This window comes from Panthera tigris, chromosome E3, assembly GCF_018350195.1.
Source record: "Panthera tigris isolate Pti1 chromosome E3, P.tigris_Pti1_mat1.1, whole genome shotgun sequence".
NCBI classification, from domain to species: domain Eukaryota; kingdom Metazoa; phylum Chordata; class Mammalia; order Carnivora; family Felidae; genus Panthera; species Panthera tigris.
In genome coordinates, this window is record NC_056675.1 from 15572082 (window position 1) to 15594638 (window position 22557).

Below are 22557 nucleotides of genomic sequence, written 5' to 3' on the forward strand. Positions count from 1 at the left end.
ATGCAAATCAAAACTGTAATGAGATTTCACCTCACATCTATCTGTCAGAATGGCTAACACTAACAACACAAGAAACAACAGGTGTTGGCGAGGATGTGGAGAAAGGGGAACCCTCTTGCACTGTTGGTAAGAATGCAAACTACTGCAGCCTCTGCAGAATTTATTGCAGCATTACTTATAAGCTACAGCCAAATTATGGAAACAGCCCAAGTGTTCATCAATTAATGAATGGATAGAGATGTGGTATCCATATACACACATAGGTACACACACACACATTGGAATATTTTTCAGAAATATAAAAGAATGATCTGCCATTTGCAACAACAAGGACGGAGCTGGAGAGTAACTGAGTCATAAAAAGACAAATACCATGTGATTTCACTCATATGTGGAATTTAAGAAACAAATAAGCAAAGGAAAAAAAGAGAGAGAGAGAGACAAACCGAGAAACAGACTCCTAACTATAGACAACAAACTGATGGTTACCAAAGGGGATGTGGGTGGGGGGATGGGTGAAATAGGTAAGAGTACACTAATGAGCACTGAGTAACATACAGAATTGTCAAATCACTGTATTATACACCTGAAACTAATATAACACTGTATGTTAAGTCTACTGGAATTAAAATTAAAAACTTCATTGAAAAAAGTTTTGATGCATAGGAGGGATTATCTACAATACAGCCAACTGAAGAAACGTTGGCTTCTCTGATAAGGGCTTCCTGCTTCTCTGAAATCACAGTAATGAAAACATGTAAACCACCAGAATGCTTCACACATTTAAAGCTTTTATTTTGAAAAATAAAATACAAAAGTCATTAAGTTGTAAATGTATACGGTAATTCCTCAACTTCTCAAAAACAATACAATGAATTATTTAAATAATTAAGATATTTAATATTATCCACATCAATACATTTAAACAGGAAGTGTTCTACAAAACATTAGAACATGTACAGACAACCTATTCCAAGATGAAACTGCCCAATTTTTGCTTATAGAATCCCATTTTAAAACCCTCCCCTTGAAACAAAAGTTTGGAATCTGGTAAGAAAAGACGAGGACCAGAGCAGTTTTAACAGAAAGCACACGTTCCCTCTGGACTTCGTATCCACAGGGTTGTGCACGTAATTAGGATCAAGAGCACTGTACTCAGGGAGCAGATCACTCAGGAAGGCCCAAATGTGTACCGACTTCCCACCCTCTCGGTGGGGAGAGCCTGGCAAGTGAACAGGAGATGCGGGCCATGGTACATACGCTCCACTGATCTCAGCAGGGGACGGCCAGTCCTAGAAAATTCCCTTCTGTTGAAAAGGCAGCAGTCTCCCCTAGGGCAAACAAATAGAATCTGGTTATAGGTGTGGAGTCACGCTTTGCTCTCCCCTGCACCATACTGCCTCCTTCCCAGTTGTGGTCCTGGTGTGAGCCAGGTAGACAGGGAGGAGGACAGATAACTACAAGAACAGCTGCCTCAGAAGGACGACCAAAGAGGCACACTCTCCCTCAGTCTGCGATGCTTTTAGATGCCTGCCAGTAGCTTGGGTACGCGAAACAAGCAGACGGCAGCCAAAGCAAGGGCTGCTCCTGCCCATTTCTAAGTGACTGCAACTGTCATCTGCAATTGAAGCTACTGCGGGGCCACTGGTAGGGATGCATGTTCAGGGGTCCAACATGCTGACTCTTCGTTTTAAAAAAGTGGAGACCAACGTTCTTTAAAGGAAGTTTAGAGAACACAGTGACTGTCATATTCAAATGCCAAAAGGTTTCAAAAGACAAGAAGAAAGACTATCATCTGTTCTGAGATGCTTTGTCTTCCTCGCTTCTTCTGAGTCCTTCTCTCATTGTATATGGGCACCTACAGGCCGCACTGAGCAATGCAAGGATGAAATGATGCTCTGGAGGCAACTCGGAGGCTGAAGTCAACAGACATTGTATTCTGTCTTGTAAAACAGCTGGTCAATAAACGAATCCCTGTGTGTGTATTGCAGGGAGGGAATTTATAGATTTTAAAGTATCTTGGATCAACAAAATTATCCAAGGCCTGATAACTGCAGTTATACAAGTCCATAGAATATATGTCTAACATTTAGCATTTGCTCCTCAGGAAAAAGGCATTCATAAATCCTGAAACTCATTAATATTACTAGCTCGCTGCCATCCATGATTTTGACATGGCTTAGCAGTGTTCATGTGCTTTTTGTCTATTATCCACTAACACCTGGCAAGTCATAAAAATCTCTTATTCAAATTATTCAATCTCAATTATTTCATCAGTACAACAGGAATAATACCACCTACTTGCCAGAGTGGTTTGAAACCTGAAAGAATGTATCATATTATATAAATTATATAGTATATGTCATATAATATGTCATTTCTATATTACATATATAAAATGCTTGATACTTTTTTTTAAATTTTTTTTTTAACGTTTTATTTATTTTTGAGACAGAGAGAGACAGAGCATGAATGGGGGAGGGGCAGAGAGAGAGGGAGACACAGAATCGGAAGCAGGCTCCAGGCTCTGAGCCATCAGGCCAGAGCCTGATGCGGGGCTCGAACTCACGGACCGCGAGATCGTGACCTGAGCCGAAGTCGGCTGCCCAACTGACTGAGCCACCCAGGCGCCCCAAAATGCTTGATACTTTATGCCTGGTGTAGAGTATGCACTCAACCCACTGTTATTATATAAATAAAAATAAAACAACAAGTAAGACTGTAAGAAAAAAATCACATTTTTAAAAAAGTTTTTCACGTTCCAAATGAAAGCACCACAGGGTGGTGGAAGAAGCCTTGGCTTTCACCTTCCTGTGATGTGACTTTGACAAACAACCTGCTCTCTCTCTAGGATCAGTTTCCTTATCTGCAAATAGGTGATTGGGGTTAATGGTCTCCAGATCCCTTTCATATTAAAAGAAAATGTTATTTTTATCATCTTAAGCCCCTCCTTTTATTAAAAATAACGGCTAACACTATTTGAGCGCTTACTAGGTGCCAAGCTTTTTGTAGACATTATTGTGGTTAATTCTTACTACTACTCTCTTATGTATTAATAATCTTATTTATTAGTCCTCATTTTACAGATGAGGAAGGTAAGACACAGAGAAGCAATTTGCTCAATGCCACAGAACCAAGATTCCAACCCAGGCCGACTGACTCCAGAGCTGTGCTCTCCACCCACCCCAGCCACACCTCCTCCTAAGAGAGCTTAAGCAGGGAAACCCAAAGACCCAGGAATGTCCCCCAACCCTCACCTCATATATGTAAGAGGTTCCTGGCTCTGCTACTCCACTTCCTCAGTCTGTCAAAGGAAGCAAAAGATGTTTTAAAGTCCTTGAAGTTGGTCAGCATGAAAAGTGACTGCTCCCACTGAAATATCAGGTGTAGTTTGCAGGCTCTGATCACAGATTTTCTAATGAACTCAGTCTGCAACTGTTGTATAATAAAGAATTTGACTGGCCTTTGTCCCTGGTTGCTGGTAGGGAGGTTAAATTCTTGGATTTTCCCAGGTAACAGGAATGTCTTTGTTAATTCAGGAGCTCCTTGGATCATACTTGAGTTATGCTGAGACGACATAACTCAGGATGGAAGCTGGTCACAGAAGGACCAAACCTTTCACCAGAGAGCTGGGACTCTGAGCCAGCCCAACCCCTGGGTAGCGGACATTGACTGGGATTGAATTCAATCACATGACCAATGATTCAATCAACCACATCTATGTAATGAGATATCGATAAAAACTCTGGATGCTAAAGACCAGTGGAGCTTCCTGTTTGGTGAACACATGGACATGCTGTTGGGAAGGAGAAGTACCCAGACTCCACGGCGAATGGGCAGAGCTCTGTGTTTGAGACCCTCCCAGGCCTGGTCTTACGTGTCTCTTCATTTGGCTGATCTTGATTTGTATCCTTTAAAATCAAACTATATTTGCAAATACAGTGCTTTGCAGAGTTCTGTGAGCCTTTTTAGCTGAATAGCAAACCTGAGGGTTCTGTGGGTTTCAGTTTTATCATTTATGATTAGTTAAGTCAGTCTTTTACAGCCCTTTTTCTAAGTATGTGTGTATGATGCATTAAACTAACCAGAATAAGGTGAGTGAAATGCCTGTAAGCCTTTTGTGCAGTTTTTTTTTTTTTTTTAACTGATTTGTAGGAACCCTCCATATTCTACAGAGGAGTCCTTTGCTTCAATTATTTTATCCCACTTAAGGCATACTTTTTTGCTCTTTTTATGATGCTTTTTAATAATAAGTAAATATGATCAATTTTAGTGGAGTCCAAGTTATCCATTTTAAAATCAATGATTAGTGTTTTCTATGATTTAAGAAATCCTTCCCTCTTAAGGTCATGAAGATGTTCTCCTTTATTGTCTCCTAAAACTTTACTTTTTGCCTGTCACATTTAGGTCTATAATCTGTCTGGAAATGATTTTTGAGTATGCTGTGAAGCAGAGGTATCCCTTTTAGCCTCAAATTCCCTTTCTTGACTCCTTCAAACTTTTTATGCAAAACAGTCTTTGGATTTGACATTCTTTTAAGACTTGCCTCTTGGATTATTCTCTGGCTCTAAATGCCACAGCCTGCAAGTGAGTGATGGCCTATTCATGAATCCATCCAGGTTTCTGGGACATCATGCCCAGCCTAGGCTCAGGGCCCTGTGCTCCCTTGTCTGCAAAAGTTGGTCACAGTCTTTTGGGGAGATCAGAAGTTCCTTGAGAAAAATTTTTTTTTCCTCTGACTCTTAAGGACTTTTCCAACTTCTCCCCATAACAGAAATTTAGTAAACATCTGTTGAATAAATAAAATGAATGCATGGGTGGATTAAAACTAAATAGATGCTAGTAAGAACATGCCTTGAAAGTAGTTTGAAATTCTCAAGTAAAAGGTATCAACTATTCATGGCTGACTGTTATTAGACAAGGATTTCTTTCTTGTCTAAGACAGCTTTCTTAGAGAGCCCAGCCCATTTGCTCCAGGCTTGCTCTGGGCGACACGACTTCACACAGTCTGTGAGGTGGTATGGTTCCCTCATCAACCCATATCTGGAAAGATATTAGAAACTAAGTTCAGTGCTGAGTCTTCATTTCCTAATTCCAAGCTAATTACTGAGAGCAGAAGCCTGGAGGCAACACATATTATCACTAGGCTAGAAAGGGAAGTCTTCTGCTGGGCTCATGAGGGAGTTAACAATTTTTCCCCCACCACGATATAGGAAGGCAGATGATGTTCAGATGCAGGATACTCTGGGTTACTTCAGGTACATTGTATCAGCTGCAACCATGCCTGTTTCTCTTCAACTCAAGAAATGATACTGAAACCCAACTAGGTGAGGGCATGACATTACAAGGATAACTCTGGATCTGTTTTATTAATCTTTTAAAAAGGAAAAGTTCGAATCTTCAAATTCTCACCATCCTTTCCCAACTTGGGGGCTTTGTAGTTGAGGGCTGATGGATGTGTATATAACGAATTCACAAATCTTCAATAAGACAAGTTAAAAGGCATGGATGTATATAAGAACAGAGTAGATTGTTATTTCAAGTTAGATATCAGAAGGCTGGAGCAGATTCACCAAGGCAGGCTCCTTATATGTGGAATACTATATAGCTTGTAAGTGACCTCAAGCATTTGGATTTTAGTTATCAATAAAGCATTTCCTTAATTTTGGAAGACACTGAGCTATCTGAAAGTAAGACTGTGTTAAAAAGTAAGACTGTTAAAACCAACAATTATCAGAGGCCAATCTTTCTATGACCAGCACAGCACTCTTTAAAAAGATCACTTCAACACAAGAGCTCATCTATCACATTAAGAAGAGGGAGCAGATACAGTACCTGAGGTTTTTCTTTAAGGAATTCAGGTAGCTGAAATTCTCCTTTATAGACCTGGAAAAACAAAGCCAAGTGTGAGTTTAAGGAAAAAGATACTGTCATCCTCACTTCAGGATGCTGGCAGTGCTTGATGGTGGATGAATTTACTGCTTCAGTCCTGGTCAGTTTTAGAATGGGAGGAAGCCTGTCAGTTCAAAACCAGCTAGCATTGAAGGACTAACTGAAATTCCCATGTACTCTGGCCCCACCTGTTCTACATTTTGCCTGAGTGCTGGCTGGGAGAGGGAGGGCTCAGAGTATCTGAACAAGAAAATAAGCACCCAACATTCCAAGCTCCAATCATTTTAGCTGAGAGAGAAAGCAAGCCCTGGGCCATCTCTCTCAAGCAACCAACACAGAATTCACACACCTTAAGAACAGGCTCCTCCTGATTTCCTTTTGAAATCTCCACCCTTACAAACTCTAGATTTATTCCAAATTTGCTTTTCTTAATGTACCCTATACCCTCATAATATTTTGAATATTAGATGATTCTGAAATCATACACTTTTAACCTAAAAAATCTCAATTAAAAACTTAACTCTTATCAATATATAAAATTACGTGTATGGAAATAATTTAAAAAAAAGACAAGCTCCTGGGTGGCTCAGTCAATTAGGCATCTAACTTCAGCTCAGGTCATGATCTCATGGTTCATGGGTTTGAGCCCCACACTGGGCTCTGTGCTGACAGCTCAGAGCCTGGAGCCTGCTTTGGATTCTGTGTCTCCCTCTCTCTCTGCCCCTCCCCCACTAGTACTCTGTCTCTGTCTCTCTCAAAAATAAACATTAAAGGGGCGCCTGGGTGGCTCCGTCCGTTGAGTGTCCACCTTAGGCTCAGGTCATGATCTCACGGTTCATGGGTTCGAGCTCTGTGTTAGGTTCTGTGCTGACGCTCAAAGCCTAGAGCCTGCTTTGGATTCTGTGTCTCCCTCTCTCTCTCTCTCTCTGCCCCTTCCCCGCTTGTGCTCTTTGTCTCTCAAAAATAGACGTTAAAAAAAATTAAAAATAAATAAACATTAAAAAATAAAAATAAAAAACAGTATCATTTATAACAATATCAAAAAACTCCCTAAATACCTAAGAATAAATCTAAACAAAGATGTATAAGATCTTTACACAGAAAACTATAAAACATTATTGAGAGAAATTAACAACCAAATAAATAGAAATAGCATTCTCAGGGACTGGAAGATTCAATATAGTAAAGATGTTCATTCTCCTCAACAAAGGAATTCTGACTAAAATTCTAGCATACTATTTTGGGTGGAGGGGGCAGGGGTAATTTCAAACTGATTATAAAAGTTCTAAGGAAATGCATAGGGCCAAAAATAATCAAAGTAATCTTGAAAAGAACAAAGTAGGGGACTTATTCTAGTTATTAAGATGCTATATTATACAGCTATAAATAAGCCAATTATACAGCTAACACACACACATATACAGCTATAATTATTATATATATTCTATTCTATATATATATAATTAAGTTAAAGGCAGGCTTTGGTACAAGTACAGACAAATATATTAATGGAACAGAATGAAGAACGCAGAAACAGACCCCTGTATACAAATACTTGGTTTATGACAAAGGTGGCATTGCAAGCAATGCAATTAGAATGAATAAATAAATAAATGTAGTATATAATGATACACTGAGTAGCAATTAAGAAAAATTAACTACTGCTATGACAATAACATCAATGACAACAACACATAATGACAAGGGGGATAAAAGCCAGATGCCTAAAAATGATATACATGTCTCCATTTAAAATACAGTAAAACCTTGGTTTGTGAGCATAATTCATTCCGGAAACATGCTTGTAATCCAAAGTGCTTGTATATCAAAGCAAATTTCCCCATAAGAAATAATGGAAACTCATATGATTTGTTCTACAACCCCAAAATATTCATATAAAAATGATTATAATACGGTAATATAATACAAAATAATAAAGAAAATACAAAATATAAAGAAAAATAAACAAATTAACCTGCACTTACCTTTGAAAACCTTCGTGGCTGGTGTGAGGGAGACAAGGGAGAGGGGGGTTATTGTGTAGGACGACTTTCACTATCACTAATGGAATCACTGCTGTCTCTTGGGTCAATGGAATCTTTTTCTGCACGGGGGCCACTGTATATGCTCGCACGGATGTTGACTACAGTACAGTACCAAGCTCTTGTCATGGACTGTATTTAATGTAACTGGAAAGGGTCTAGATCTGCAGGCAGCCTGACTTAGAATGAAGCCAAAGCATTCCTACGCCTGCTCTTGTCTGGAAAAGCAAATGACTGTCCACAGGTGATTTGAAGTGGCAAAAAATACACTAGTGCCAGTTGTGGGCACCTTCCAGTGTTCTGAAACATCACTGATTTCTGCCAAACTCTGCAGCCTGAGACTGAGCATCTGAGCATGGGAGATGATCACCCACAATCCCACAGTGACAGTGAGAGAGAGAGAAGAACCACTGGCTCACTTGTGATCATGTGATGTTTGCAAGACATCGCTCGTTTATCAAGTTAAAATTTATTAGAAATGTTTGCTCATCTTGTGGAACACTTGCAGAACAAGTTACTCGCAATCCAAGGTTTTACTGTATTTTAAAGTTTGTAAAAAGGCGGAAACAATTTCGTGATGTTAGGAATCAGGATACTGTTCACTCTGGGAAGGAGGGAGGGAGATGAAAGAGGCTTCCAGGGTGCTGGGAATTTTCTGTCTTGATATTATGAGTAGCAACTATGAAGCTACGTTCATTTTGTGATCATTTATAGAGTTATGATTTGTGCACTTTTCTCTGTGTATGTTATATTTCAAGAATAAAACTGAACAAATTAAGTCAGTAACTTATTGCTAAAAATCTACTGCTAACACACACACATGTACACAGTCTTTAAATATAAAGATGTTTGTTTCAACACTGCAATAGCAAAACAAAACAAAACAAAACAAAACAAAACAAAACAAAACAAAACAAAACCTGGGAGCTATTAGTGTCAATCAAAAGTAAAGAAGGTCTCCAGTAGCCAAAGTTAGGGAATTGCTGAACTTGACAAAGTATGGCAAGAAACTACAGATGGTTCTTAGGAAGAGAGTCACTGAGTAGCCCCTCAGAACACAAAGAAATCTTCTAAATGGTGAATCCTAAAGCTCACAGACCTAAAGGATTTTTACTTGGTGAGGACTGATCCACTTCTAAAAGTAGCAGCATTCCTTCTGAAATTCAGAGAATCAATGTACTTTTTGCCTCTTCTCTGCAATGTCTAAAACCTGCTTCATTCTTTGGGGTTTCTGCTACAGTCCTAAGAAGCCTAAAATAAAACAGAGATATCAGGGGTGCTTGGGTGGCTCAGTCAGTTAAGTGTCTGACTCTTGATTTCAGCTTAGATCATGGTCTCACGGTTCCTGGGTTTGAGCCTCAAGTCAAGTTGGGCTCTGTGCTGGTGGCGAGGAATCTGCTTGGGATTCTCTCTCTCTCCCTCTGCCCCTCTCCTGCTCATGCACTCTCTCTCTCTTTTTCTCTTTCAAAAATAAACATTAAAAAAATTAAAACAGAAATATCCGACTTTTGGATAAGGTATTTCCTCAGAGATGCATCACAATGGAAGATACAGCGGGTGCCAGATAACAACACTGCATCTACCAGGACTGTTTCAAAAGCTACCATCGCCTCTTTCATACCCTCAAATGGTCCCAGGTCACGGGATGGGTGGGCAGGGGCCGTCGGGCCTAGCTGCTCCCTGAAGTATCTGCATGTAAGAATCCTGTTTGTTCTACCCTAACACCACAGTTCATAGATTGTTCCAGCTTCCTGCACCATGTCCCTCCCACCCCCATTTTAGTGAGATGTAACTGACTATAACATTGTATTACTGTTCCAGATTTCTGATGTAGGAAGTGTTTAAGCCCCTGGAGCTGTGTGTAGCATGTTAATGCTGACTTCCACTGTGCATGCCTGCAAGCACCCACTATATCTAGCACAGGGGCTCAAGCCAATAGGATGGGGTTTTTTCTTTGTTTGTTTGCTTTTGTTTTTGTTTTTTACCAGATTCCCAGGTGTCTTTCCTTCTTCCTCTATTCATGGAACTGTGTCCCACAAACTCCCTGGGGCATAAGCTACTCAGGCTTAGGGTCTGTGCCCTGGCTGCTTTACTGAACCAGAACAAGTCTGATTTGCACCAGTCCCTCTTCCAGTTAGTGGGTTAGGTCCCCAAGAAACTTTTGTTATATTCTTCATATCCTCTGACTCAGAAACTGACTCTCCTCTCTTTTAGCTAGCCTCCAATGCTAGAATTCAAGCAGGAGGTTCACTGAAAGCCCAGGGGGTATATAGCTAGTCAGTGGCAGAGTGAGGCTCAGAGGGCCCTACCCAGCACTGTCTCATTATAACATGCTGTTTGTATTTTATTACCACTAGCAAATCTTATGGTTGAATCTTCCCTTCCCTTTTCAGTTCACTGTAAAAACCAGCAAGGCATGACAGAAAACAGGAGTGGGAACATCAAGTATTATAGGTGTCTTCCAGGAACTGACAGTTCCAGAAAGGTAAGGCTTGCATGAAAGGAGAAAAAACACCCCTGAATATATGATGTCACAAATGTAATAAAAAACCAAAAAGCGGTCAGGATAAGACATCAGATAAAAGGCTCAATCAAAAAGTTACGTGGGAAGATGCCTCCTTTGATTATCCTTCAGGGAACAAATGCTTCAAAAGACAGAAACTTTAGTGCTGACAAAAAGAACACTTTTACTGACAAATTAATTCCATTTAGTGCAGAAATGAAGCACCACATTGCTTATAAAAACAGAAAAGTTAGGAATGGAATTTCCTTTGGTTAAATGAATGGTGTTTCTGGACATACTATTCTCTGGTACTAACAGAGTGAGGACTGCACTTGACAGCAATGAGCTAGGCACTCAGATCCAAACAATCCTACAGAACCCTCACACCTCAAGCCCTGAAGGAATGATGAGGAGACAAAAGTAGGTTCCTGATTTGCAGGGTGCACTGGAAATAAAATACTAAGAACAGCAGGTAAACCTTATTGTCTCAGGTTAATGTTAAGTAAGTGCTTCATATGTATGATCTCACTGAATCCCACAATCTCTTGAGGGAGGTATTATTTACTCCCTTTTTACAGATGAAGCAATTAAGGCACAGAGAAATTAAGTATTTTGTCCAATGTAGTGAAATGAGAAGCTAATAGGTACCATGATTCACTTCCATTTTAAAAGGATCTTCGTAGGGCACCTGGGTGGCTCAGTTGGTTGAGTGTCTCTTGATTTCAGTTCAGGTCATAATCCCAGGGTCATGGGATCAAGCCCAGAGTTGGGAGCTCCATGCTCAGCATGGAGCCTGCTTAAGAGTCTCTTTCTCCCTCTGCCCCTTTCGAAACCCTGCTTGCACGCTGTCTCTAAAATAAAAATAAAATGAAATAAAGTAAAAGAATCATCCTAATTGCTCTGTTTACATTGTCAAGGGCCAAGGATAGAAGTATGGAGGTTACAGTAGTAATCCAGACAGGAGAGGATGACAAGGAGGTGGTGAGAAGTGGTGGGTGTGTGGATTTTTATTTTTCTAATTATGTCTAATTACACAGACTCGATGTAGGGTGTGAGAGAGCAGAGCGGAGTCAAGGATAATTCCAAGGTTTTTGGCCTAAGTAACTACCAACGGGAAATATGGAGTTGCCATTAACACAGCTGAGAAATGTTCTGACTACAGAATATTTTCAGGGGGAAGATCAGTAGGTTCAGTTTTGGATATATTAAGCTTGACATGTCTATTAGACAATAAATGAAAATGTCAAGTCACCAACTGGATATATAGCCTGGAGTTCATAGAAGTCTGGGTTGGGATATATAAATTTGAGAATTATCAACTTACAGATGGCATTTAAAGCCTTCATACCTGATATGCTAGCCTGGGGCTCAGGGTAGAGAAAGAACAGCAGAGGACTTAAGACTGAGATATGGGGGCATTCTAACATTCAGAGGTCAGGAAGAAGAAGAACCAGCAAATAAGACTGTGAAGAAGCAACCAATGACACAGAAGGAAAACTTAAAAAGTGATGTCCTTAAAACCAAGTGAAGGAAACCTATCAAGGAGGAAGTAATCAATTGCATCAAAAGATGCTGGGAGTTCCGATGGTAATTGACTACTCGATAGAGCAACATGAAAGTCACCATCAACTTCACAAGAACGAATAGAATGGTAGCTGTAAAATTCTGAATGAAGTGGATGTAAGACAGAGAATGGAGAGGAACCGGAAACGGAGTACAGAAAATTTCAGTTTTGATGTAAAGGGAACCAAAGAAAGGAATGGCAGTGGCAGGGCAACTGGAATCAAGAAGTATGTTGTGTATGTGTGTGTGTGTTAAGATAGAAGAACTAAGGGCATATTTGTTTGTTGATGGCAAAGATCCCACTAGAGAGCAAAATCTGATGATGCAGGATATATGAGGAGATGGACTTGGGTGCCAAAGGGGAGGAAATGCCTTCAGATTGGATCACGGATGTAAACTTATGTTACGCAGACTTTCTACTATGAGAGATGAGGATATCAGACCAGTAATACTTCCTTTCCTCTAGTCTCTCAAAAATTACATAATAATTTTTGGTTAAAGTCACATTCTGTAAGTTTCCATTATTGTGACACTATAAATATCACCTATTTACATTTTCTTACACAAATTTGTTGTTGTCTTAGAGTTAGTAATAACCTCATCTTTTTCTTAATTAGTAGACTCTATAGTTTTTAGAGCAGCTTTAGCTTTATAGAAAAACTAGCAGAAAGTAAAGTCCCCATATATGTCCTCTCTCCCCCACAGCTCCCCCTATTAAAATCTTGCATTACTGTGGTACGTGTTATAGTTAATGAACTAGGAATGATACCCTGTTATTAATTAAAGTCTTTAGTTTGCACTAGGGTTCGGTCTTTGTGTTGTAGTTTCTATGGGTTTTGATGATTCCATAATGACACATATCCACTATTACAGTAGATACAGAATAGTTCCATTATCATACCCCCTGCCCCGCTCCACTTATTTACTGCCCCTACCTTCATGCAATCTTTTTACTGTCCCAGTTTTGCCTTTTTCAGAACATTATAGACTTGGAATCACATAGTATGTAGTCTTGTCACATTGACTTCATTTAGCAACATGCATTTAAGTTTCTTCCATGTCTTTTTGTGGCTTGATAACTCATTTATTTTAATCACTAAATAACGTTCCATTGTCTGGACATACAGTAGTTTATTTATCCATTCTCCTACTGAAGGCCATCTTGGTTGCTCACAAGTTTTGGCAATTATGAATAAAATTGTTAGAAACATTGTGTATAGGTTTTGTGTGAACAGAAGTTTTCAACTCATTTGGATAAATACCAAGGAATGCAACAGCTGAGTGATACAGTAAGAATATGGTTAGTTTTATAAGAAACTGCCAAGCTGGGGGTGCCTGGGTGGCTCAGCTGGTTAAGCAGCTGACTCTTGATTCTGGCTCAGGTCATGATCTCACAGTTCATGATATTGAGTCCAGCACTGGGCCCTGTGCTGACAGTGTGGAGCCTGCTTGAGATTCTCTCTCCTTCTCTCTGCCCCTCCCTTGCTCTCTCTCTCTCAAACTAAATAAACAAACATTTTAGGGGATGCCTAGGTGGTTCAGTCGGTTAAGGGTCTGACTCGATTTCGGCTCAGGTCACGATCTTGAGGTTTGTGAGACTGAGCCCCGCATCCGGCTCTGTCTTGACAAGGTGGAGCCTGCTTGGAATTCTCCCTCTCCTCACTGCTTCCCCCAACTCTCTCTCTCAAAATAAATAAATAAGCATTAAAAAAAAACTTGCCAAGCTATCTTCCAAGTGGCTGTACCATTTTGCACTCTTACCAGCAATGCATGAGAGTTCCTGTTGCTCTGCATAATCTTAGGGTATTGTCAGTGTTCTGGATTCTGGCCATTCTAGTAGGTGTATAGCGGTATCTTGTTTTAATTTGCATTTCCCTAAGGACATACGATGTTTTCATATGCTCAGTTGTCAGTGATATATTTTCTGTGTCAAATTGTCCATTCAGACCTTTTGCCCATTTTTTTTATTAAAAAATTTTTTTTAACATTTATTCACCTTTGAGAGAGAGAGAGAGACAGAGCATGAATGGGGGAGGGGCAGAGATAGAGACACACACACAGAATCCGAAGCAGGCTCTAGGCTCCGAGCTGTCAGCACAGAGCTCGACTCAGGTTTTGAACCCACAAACCATGAGATCATGACCTGAGCCAAAGTCAGACATTTAACCGACTGAGCCACCCAGACACCCCTTTTGCCTATTTCTTAACTGAATTGTTTCTAAATTTTAAGAATTTGCTTATTTTGTACGTCAGTCCTTTATCAGATGTGTTTTGCAAAAATGTTCTTCCAATCTGTGGCTTTTCTTTTTCTTCTCTTAACAGTGTCTTTTACTTTGTCTGAAAGCTCCTCCAGCTGTCTTTTATTTGTGCTATCATGGTATATCTTTTATTTATCCCTTTGCTTTCAATCTATCTGTGTCTTTATATCTACAATTTCTTGTTAAAAGAAAACTGGGGCGCCTGGGTGGCTCAGTCTGTTAAGCATCCAACTCTTGATTTTGGCTCAGGTCATGATCTCATGGTCATTGAGTTCGAGCCTCTGCATCAGACTCTGCACTCTCTCCCCCTCTCTCTCTGTCCCTCCTGTGTGCTCTCTCTCTCTCTCAAAAAGTAAACAAAATAAACTTAAAAAAGAAAACTATTTTCTCTACTCACAGTCCTTCTGATACCATTGTAGGGTTTTTCTTCACACCAAGAAATCCTCACTTTCAAGAGTTAGCACAGATCTCCACACGTTAAGGATGCAAGTCCAGGCCTCCTGTGTAGTGTTTCCCACAATCCCCTCCTCAGGTTCAATAATTTGCTCAAATAATACCCAGAACTCAGAGAAACACTTCACTCATGATTACTGGTTTATTATAAAGGATACAAACAGCCAGATGAAGAGGAATGTAGGATGAGGTCTGGAAGGGTCTTGAGGGCAAAAAGTTCTGTCTCTGTGGAGTATGGGGTATACCACTCTTCCAGTCCATGGGCGTGTTCACTAACCTGGGAGCTCTCTAGACTCCTTTGTCTTCTTTTAGGGTTTTAATGGAAGTTCCATTATTTAGGCACAACTGATTAAATCATTGGCCAGTGGTTGATCAACTCAGTCCCCAGCCCCTCTTTCCTCGCTGCATCTAGAGAAGGTAGGGCTGGAAATTCCAAGCCTCTAAGCACATGGTTGGTTCCTCTGGCAACCAGCTCCCATCTTGAAGCTATCTAAGGGCCCATAAAGTAACTCAATAATCTAAACTCAGTTGTGCTTGGGGCGCCTGGGTGGCTGAGTTGGTTAAGTGTCCAACTTTGGCCCAGGTCATGATCTCACAGTTCGTGAGTTTGAGCCCTGCTTCGGGCTCTGTGCTGACAGCTCGGAGCCTGGTGCCTGCTTCAGATTTTGTGTCTCCCTCTCTCTCTGCCCCTGCCCCACTTGTGCTCTGTCTCTCTCTCAAAAAAATAAACATTTAAAAAAAATTCTTTAAACTCAGTTGTGCTTGAAAAGGGCTTACTATGAATAACAAAAGATGCTCCTTTCACCCTTATCACTCAGAAACTACAAGGGTTTTAAGAGCTCTGTTCTAGGAGCTGGGGACTGAATATATAGTTCTTATATCACAGTATCATACCTGCAGTAACTTATATGTAGATAACACACTTGTAGATAACATATAGTTGGGTTTTGTGTTTAATGCACTCTGGAAGTATCTGTCTCCTAATTTAGACCATCCATATATATATATAATATATATATTATATATTTTTTATATATTTTGTATATATATATTTTATATAATATATAATATATATTATATATATTTTATATGATATATATAATATATATTATATATTTTATAATAAATATATATAATATATATATATTTTTTAAAGTAATCTCTACACCCAACATGGGGCTTGAACTTACAAACTTACAACCCTGAGATCAAGAGTTGCACACTCCACTGAGTTACCCAGGTGCCCCTAGCCCATTCACATTTAATGTGATTACTGACACAATTGGTTTAATACCTATGATATTTGCAACTATTTTCTTTTTGCTGCCCTTGGACTTTCTCGCTTCTACTCTTTTTTACCTTCTCTAGTTTTAATTCAGCATTTTATGTGATTCCATTTTCTCTCCTCTCTAAGCATGTCAATTATACTTCTTTTTAAAATGTCTTCAGGGGCGCTGGGGTGGCTCAGTCGCTTAAGTGTCTGACTTCAGCTCAGGTGATGATCTCGCGGTTTGTGAGTTCAAGCCCCACATCGGGCTCTGTGCTGACAGCTAAGACAGAGCCTGCAGCCTGCTTCAGATTCTGTGTCTCCCTCGCTCTCTGCCCCTCCCCCACTCACACTCTGTCTCTGTCTCTCAAAAATGAATAAATGTTAAAATAAAATGTCTTCAGTGGTTATCCTAGAGCTTGCAATATATATTTACAACTAATCTAAGTCTACTTTCAAATGACACTGTAATAACTCACAAGTAGTGTAAATAAATAAGATTACTTCCAGTTCCTCCCTCCCCACCCCTTGTACATTCCTGTCATTCATTTCACTTATCTAGAAGTTATAATCACTGACTATATTGTTGCTATTATTTTAAATAAAATGTTATCTGCTAGGTCAATTAATGAGAAAAATTAAAGATATTATTTTACCTCCATTTATTCCTTATCTAATGTTTCTTCTCTTCCTTTATGCACCTGAGTTTTTCTTTTTTAGAGAGAGAGAGAGAGAGAGAATGTGAGCGGGGGAGCTGGCAGAGGGAGAGAGAGAGGGAGAGAGGGAATCTCAAGCAGGCTCCATGCTCAGCACAGAACCCTATGTAGGGCTCGATCCTGAGCTGGAATCAAGAGTCAGATGCTCTATTGATTGAGCCATGCAGGTGCCTCTAGATCTGAATTTCTGACCTATATTATTTTCCTTCTCTCTGAAGAGCTTATCATCTCTCACAAAGCAGGCCATTGGTGACAAAGTCCCTCAATTTTGTCTGAGAAAGTATTACTCCTTCAGAGGAAAATTTTGCTGGTTGCAGACCTGAGGTTGGTGGACTTTTTTCTTTCAATACTTAAATTTTTTTTAATGTTTTTATTTATTTTTGAGACAGAGAGAGACAGAGCATGAGCAGGGGAGGGGCAGAGAGAGAGGGAGACACAGAATCCGAAGCAGGCTCCAGGCTCTGAGCTGTCAGCACAGAGCCCGACGCGGGGCTCGAACTCACAGACTGTGAGATCATGACCTGAGCTGAAGTCGGACACCCAACCGACTGAGCCACCCAGGCACCCTCAACACTTTAAATATTTCACTCCACTCTCTTCTTGCTTGTATGGCTTCTGTGGAGAAATCCAATATTATCCTTGTTACTCTACAGGTAAGGTGCTTTTGTCTTCTGGGTTCTTTCAAGATTTTGTTTTCGATTTCCCATAATTTGACTATGATAATGCCTACGTGTAGATTTTTTGGCCTTTATCCTGCTTGGTGTTTTCTGAGCTTTCTGGATCTATGGTTTGATGTCTGTTATTAATTTTGGAAAATTCACAGCCATCACTACTTTAAATGTTTCTTTTGTTCCTTTTCTTTCTTTGCCTCCTGGCATTCCTATTATACATATATTACGTCTTTTATAACTGCCCCACAGTTCTTCGATAGTCTGTTCTCTTTCATTCATTTTTCTCTTTAAATGTCAGTTTTGCAAGCTGATTCTTTTTCATTACTGGGCTGTGTCCTGTCTACGATAAGTCATCAAAAGCATTCTTCATTTCTGTTACAGTGGCTTTGACTTCTAGCATTTCCTTTAGATTCTTACTTAGTTTCTATCTGTGCCTGCATCCAGGTATTCTTGCATGTTATCAACTTTTCCCATCAAAATCCTTAGCACGTTCATCATAGTTATTTTAAATTCCTCGTATGATAATTCCAAAACCTCTGGCATGTATGAATCCAGTTTGAATGCTTTCTGTGGTCTCTTCCACTGTGTTTTTGACTTTTAGCACATGTTGTCACTTTTTGGTTAAAAGTGGACATGATGTACTGGGTAAAAGGGACTGTGGTAAATACGCCTTCAGTGTGAGGATTTACACTTACCTGGCTAGGAATCAGCCTATGTTTACTGTTTGTTGAAGGGGTACCTATCAGAGGCTAAAATTTCTTCACGTGTCCTTGTTTTTGAACTTCTTGTTGTTTTGAGGTTTCCCTAGAGACTCCCTTTAAAAACAGACTCTGAGCATTGTAGCTCTTTTAGTAGTAATCCACTGTCATTATACAAGATATTGACTGGTGTGGTGGTAGGGTGTGTGTGTTTGCGGGGTGGAGGAGACTATTCTATAACCCCATAGTTTCCATCGAAGTATTTTAGTGAGTCTGTGTGCCTGGGCTGGAACCTGCACAAGGGCTTCTCAGCTTCCCCTCCCACCCCTTTAGGTAAGACAGAAAAACTAGAGGGGGTTGGAGCTGGGTATTTCCTTTCCCCTAAGTGGCTTAGACTTTGGTAAAATAGTTTACTTTGAGGGCAAGCCGTTGTTAGAGAGTATCCCCCAAGCATATTTTAAGATGGTTACTTTTCCCTTCCCTCTGTCAGAGCGCCAGGGGATTTTTCTCTTATCTTTACCCTGTGGGGCTATGGAGGAAAAATTCACTAAGCCTCTGGCAATTCATCATTTACAGTTTATGTATTCCTAGCAGTACTGTCTTTAGTGGGAGACTTGTGCTCTTGGTAATCTATGATTCTTGGCATTTACGTCTCCCTCTTCCATTTTTTTCCCCTTTCACAAAATATCCTTTCGGAAACACTTGGTTTACTTCCATCTGGACTACTTGTTCTCTAGGTCTCCTGCTCAGGTGCTATCTTGGAATTTTCCTTTGCTGTCATCTGGTATATTCTCCATACCTCTCTGGTTTTCATTCCCATTCCCTTGCCCAGGTCTTCCCTTTACTTGGTTAATCCTTCATCTTTGGTGGAGTATACCCCTCAGTATGCCTCCTGAAAAGGCATATATAAGCAAATCTTTTGTGATATTGCATGCCTGCACATGTCTTTAAGATTTTATTTTTAAGTAATCTTTACACCCAGCGTGGGGATCTAACTCACAACCCCAAGATCCAGAGTCACAAGCTCCACTGACTGAGCCAGCCAGATGTCCCTGAAAATACCTTTATTTTATCTTAATACTTGATTGAAAGTTTATCTGGTTATATAATTACAGATAAATAACTTTCTCTTTGAAATTATGGCATTACTTCACTGTCTTCTAGCTTCCCACGTTTGGGTTGACAAGGCTTATATTCTTTTTTCTTTTCTTTCTTTTCTTAACATTTATTCATTTTTGAGAGAGTGTGAGCAGAGGAGGGGCAGAAAGAGAGGGAGACACAGAATCTGAAGCAGTCTGCAGGCTCTGAGCTGTCAGCACAGAGCCCGACGCGGGGCTGGAACCCATGAACCATGAGTCATGACCTGGGCTGAAGCTGGACACTTAACCAACCACCCAGGTGCCCCTCTTTTTTCTTTTCTTTAAAGTTTTTTAGTGTTTATTTTAGAGAGAGACACAGAGCATACGTGGGGAGGGGCAGAGAGAGAGCGAGACAGAATCCAAAGCAGGTTCCAGGCTGTCAGCACAGAGCCTGATGCAAGACTTCAACTCATAAACCACAAGTTCACGACCTGAGCTGAAGTCAGAGGCTTAACTGACGGAGCCACCCAGGCGCCCACAAGGCTGATACCTTCTAATTCCTGGTCCTTTCTATGTGACCTTTGTTTTCACACTAGAAGCTTTAAGAATTTTCTTTTTATCCCTAGTGTTCTATAACTTTATGATAATGTGCCTGGATGAGGCTCATTTTCTTCACTCAGTGGTACTGGAGATGCATGTGCTTCTGTTCCTGGAAATGTCCTTTTATTACAACTTTAATAATTTCCTCCTCATCACTCTTTCTCTTTTGCTCCAATTAGTCAAATGTTGGACCACATGAATAAAGCCTCTAATTTTTTTTTTCTCTCCAAGACATCTGCTGGTCCTTTTACTTTACTTTCTAAGAGATTTTCTCAACTTTGTTTTTCTAATTCTTTTACTGATTTTAAATTTCAGCTTTCATATTTTTAGTTTCCAAAATTTTAAATTCTCTGTTCCTGTTGTTTTTTAAAAACCCCCATCTTGTTCTTGTTTCTTCATCTTATTTCTATAAGAACATTAATTATAGTCCATTTACATTTTCTTTTTCTCATTACATTGTTTTTATTTCCTCTGAGATCCCTTTTTCTCTTTCTTTTGGTCTCTCTCTTTCATGTTAGAGAAATTCTGCAAACATCCAGTGCATTTCTCTCTTTCATGTTAGAGAAGTTCTGCAAACATCCAGAACAAAAAGTTGACGGGAGGGGTGCCTGGGGTGGCTCAGTTGGTTGGGCGTCTGACTTCAGCTCAGGTCATGATCTCACAGTCTGTGAGTTCGAGCCCCGCGTCAGGGTCTGTGCTGATGGCTCGGAGCCTGGAGCCTGCTTCGGGTTCTGTGTCTCCCTCTCTCTCTGCCCCTCCCTCACTCATGTTCTGTCTCTCTGTCAAAAATAAATAAACACTAAAAAAAATTAAAAAAAAAACAACAAAAAGTTGACTGGAGTTCTGTATATGAAGATGTGCTTCCTTAGCTGGCTTTTTTTTGGTCAGGGTTCTCCATGTATGATGGTACACCCATAGTATGCACATTCTCTGAAGTCCAGGTAAGTATCTTATGGCTGGAGGCTGCAAACTAGTATTTATGGAATTGCTGAATAGAGGAACACATCACTACTGGAAAAGAATTTTTTTTTTTAATTTTTAAAGTTTATTTATTTATTTTGAGAGAGAGAGAGGCAGAAAGAGAATCCCAAGCAGGGAAACAGGAGGGTCAGGAAATTGGCCGAAGTACAAGCAATACACAATTCTTATTATTTGCCCTCAGGTCACTTTCAGCTTTCTTCTTTTTGTTTTTGTTTTTGTTTTTTTTTAATTTTTTTAACGTTTATTTATTTTTGAGACACAGAGAGACAGAGCATGAACAGGGGAGGGTCAGAGAGAGGGAGACACAGAATCTGAAACAGGCTCCAGGCCCTGAGCTGTCAGCACAGAGCCCGACGTGGGGCTCGAACTCACGGACCGTGAGATCATGACCTGAGCCGAAGTTGGACGCTTAACCGACTGAGCCACCCAGGCACCCCACTTTCAGCTTTCTCATAAAATTAATTAGGAACTGAACATCTAAGCCTAATATGACAGCCTCACATATATATATATGTGTGTGTGTGTGTGTGTGTGTGTGGGTATATATACATATACATATACATACATATATATATATATATACATATATATATATATATATAATATAACAATTTACAATTAAGGTGTAAGCAAAAGTCTGCAAGCAGCTAGCAGCAGTTAAGGCTTGCAGACTGCAGATTCAACCCTCCACAGGTCCCTTTTCCTTCACACACAGTTTTATTCAACCTAAGTTATTTGGTTTCAACCTATAGCGGTTAGATACAGCAAACAGACAGGCAATGCTGGGAAGTGACAAATAAAAGAAGACAAATTATAAAAAGGCAGACAGGAGGATGCCTGGGTGGCTCAGTCGATTAAGTGTCCGACTTCAGTTCAGGTCATGATCTCACGGTGAGTTTGAGCCCAACATCGGGCTCTCTGCTCTCGGCACAGAACTGGCTTCAGATCCATGTCTCCTGTTCTCTCTGCGTCTTCCCAACTCATGCGCACCTACTAGGTCTCTCAAAAATAAACATTAAGTAAATAAATAAAGGCAGACAGAAAGCCTTGAGTCCTTTAAGAAAGGGATCAATAATTCTATATCCTATGGAGAAGGCCAGCATTTTCTCTTTACAACACATACAATGATTTTTTATGAAATAAAATTTCATATTATCATCAGTAATTTCTTTAAGCAGGTAAGGAAGTATGTGATCAAAAAGAGAAGGACTTCTACACCAAACTGTTAATTAAGATTTGGTCTGTAATGGGACAGATCTATCTAGAAACTTGCCTTTCTAGAATGACTGGCTCTTCAAAGATTTCATTCAGATAGTCAAGTTTTTACAAGTTATAAGAGAAACTCTCTATGAAGCCAAATTCTTTTTAAAAAAAAAATTTTTTTTTAATGTTTATTTATTTTTGAGACAGAGAGAGAACATGAATGGGGGAGGGGCAGAGAGAGAGGGAGACACAGAATCGGAAGCAGGCTCCAGGCTCCGAGCCGTCAGCCCAGAGCCCGACGCGGGGCTCGAACCCACGGACCGTGAGATCGTGACCTGAGCTGAAGTCGGACGCTCAACCGACTGAGCCACCCAGGCGCCCCTCTATGAAGCCAAATTCTGAATGTGGGTTGATCTTACGGAGAATATTAAGCTTTCTCTAAGTTGTTTTCACCCTGAAAGTGTTTGTGGCACATTCTGAGACACACATGCCTTGTTATCTGTGTTAAGCAACCTCTGAGGCTGAGCTCCTATGTTCCCTGCCTGGTATTCATGACTTGTGGAATCCCCTTCCTTTAAGTGTGAACTAGACCCAGTGACTTGCTTCTAACAACTAGAATATGGCAAAAATG

The 22557-nt window shown here is 40.1% G+C and overlaps 1 protein-coding gene across 2 annotated transcripts in view; it reads right to left on the reverse strand.

Annotated features, from left to right (window-relative positions):
- Positions 1-771: 771 nt before the first annotated feature.
- Positions 772-22557, reverse strand: part of TPST1 (tyrosylprotein sulfotransferase 1) — a 166063-nt gene continuing 144277 nt past the window's right edge. For both annotated transcript variants that reach the window (XM_042972052.1, XM_042972053.1), the window contains 3 exons: positions 5836-5886; positions 3258-3304; positions 772-1331 (listed from right to left, as the gene is read on the reverse strand). In XM_042972052.1, the coding sequence (XP_042827986.1) occupies positions 3287-3304; positions 5836-5886 (69 nt within the window). In that variant the 3' untranslated portion in view covers positions 772-1331; positions 3258-3286. The remainder of the gene's footprint in view (positions 1332-3257; positions 3305-5835; positions 5887-22557) is intronic.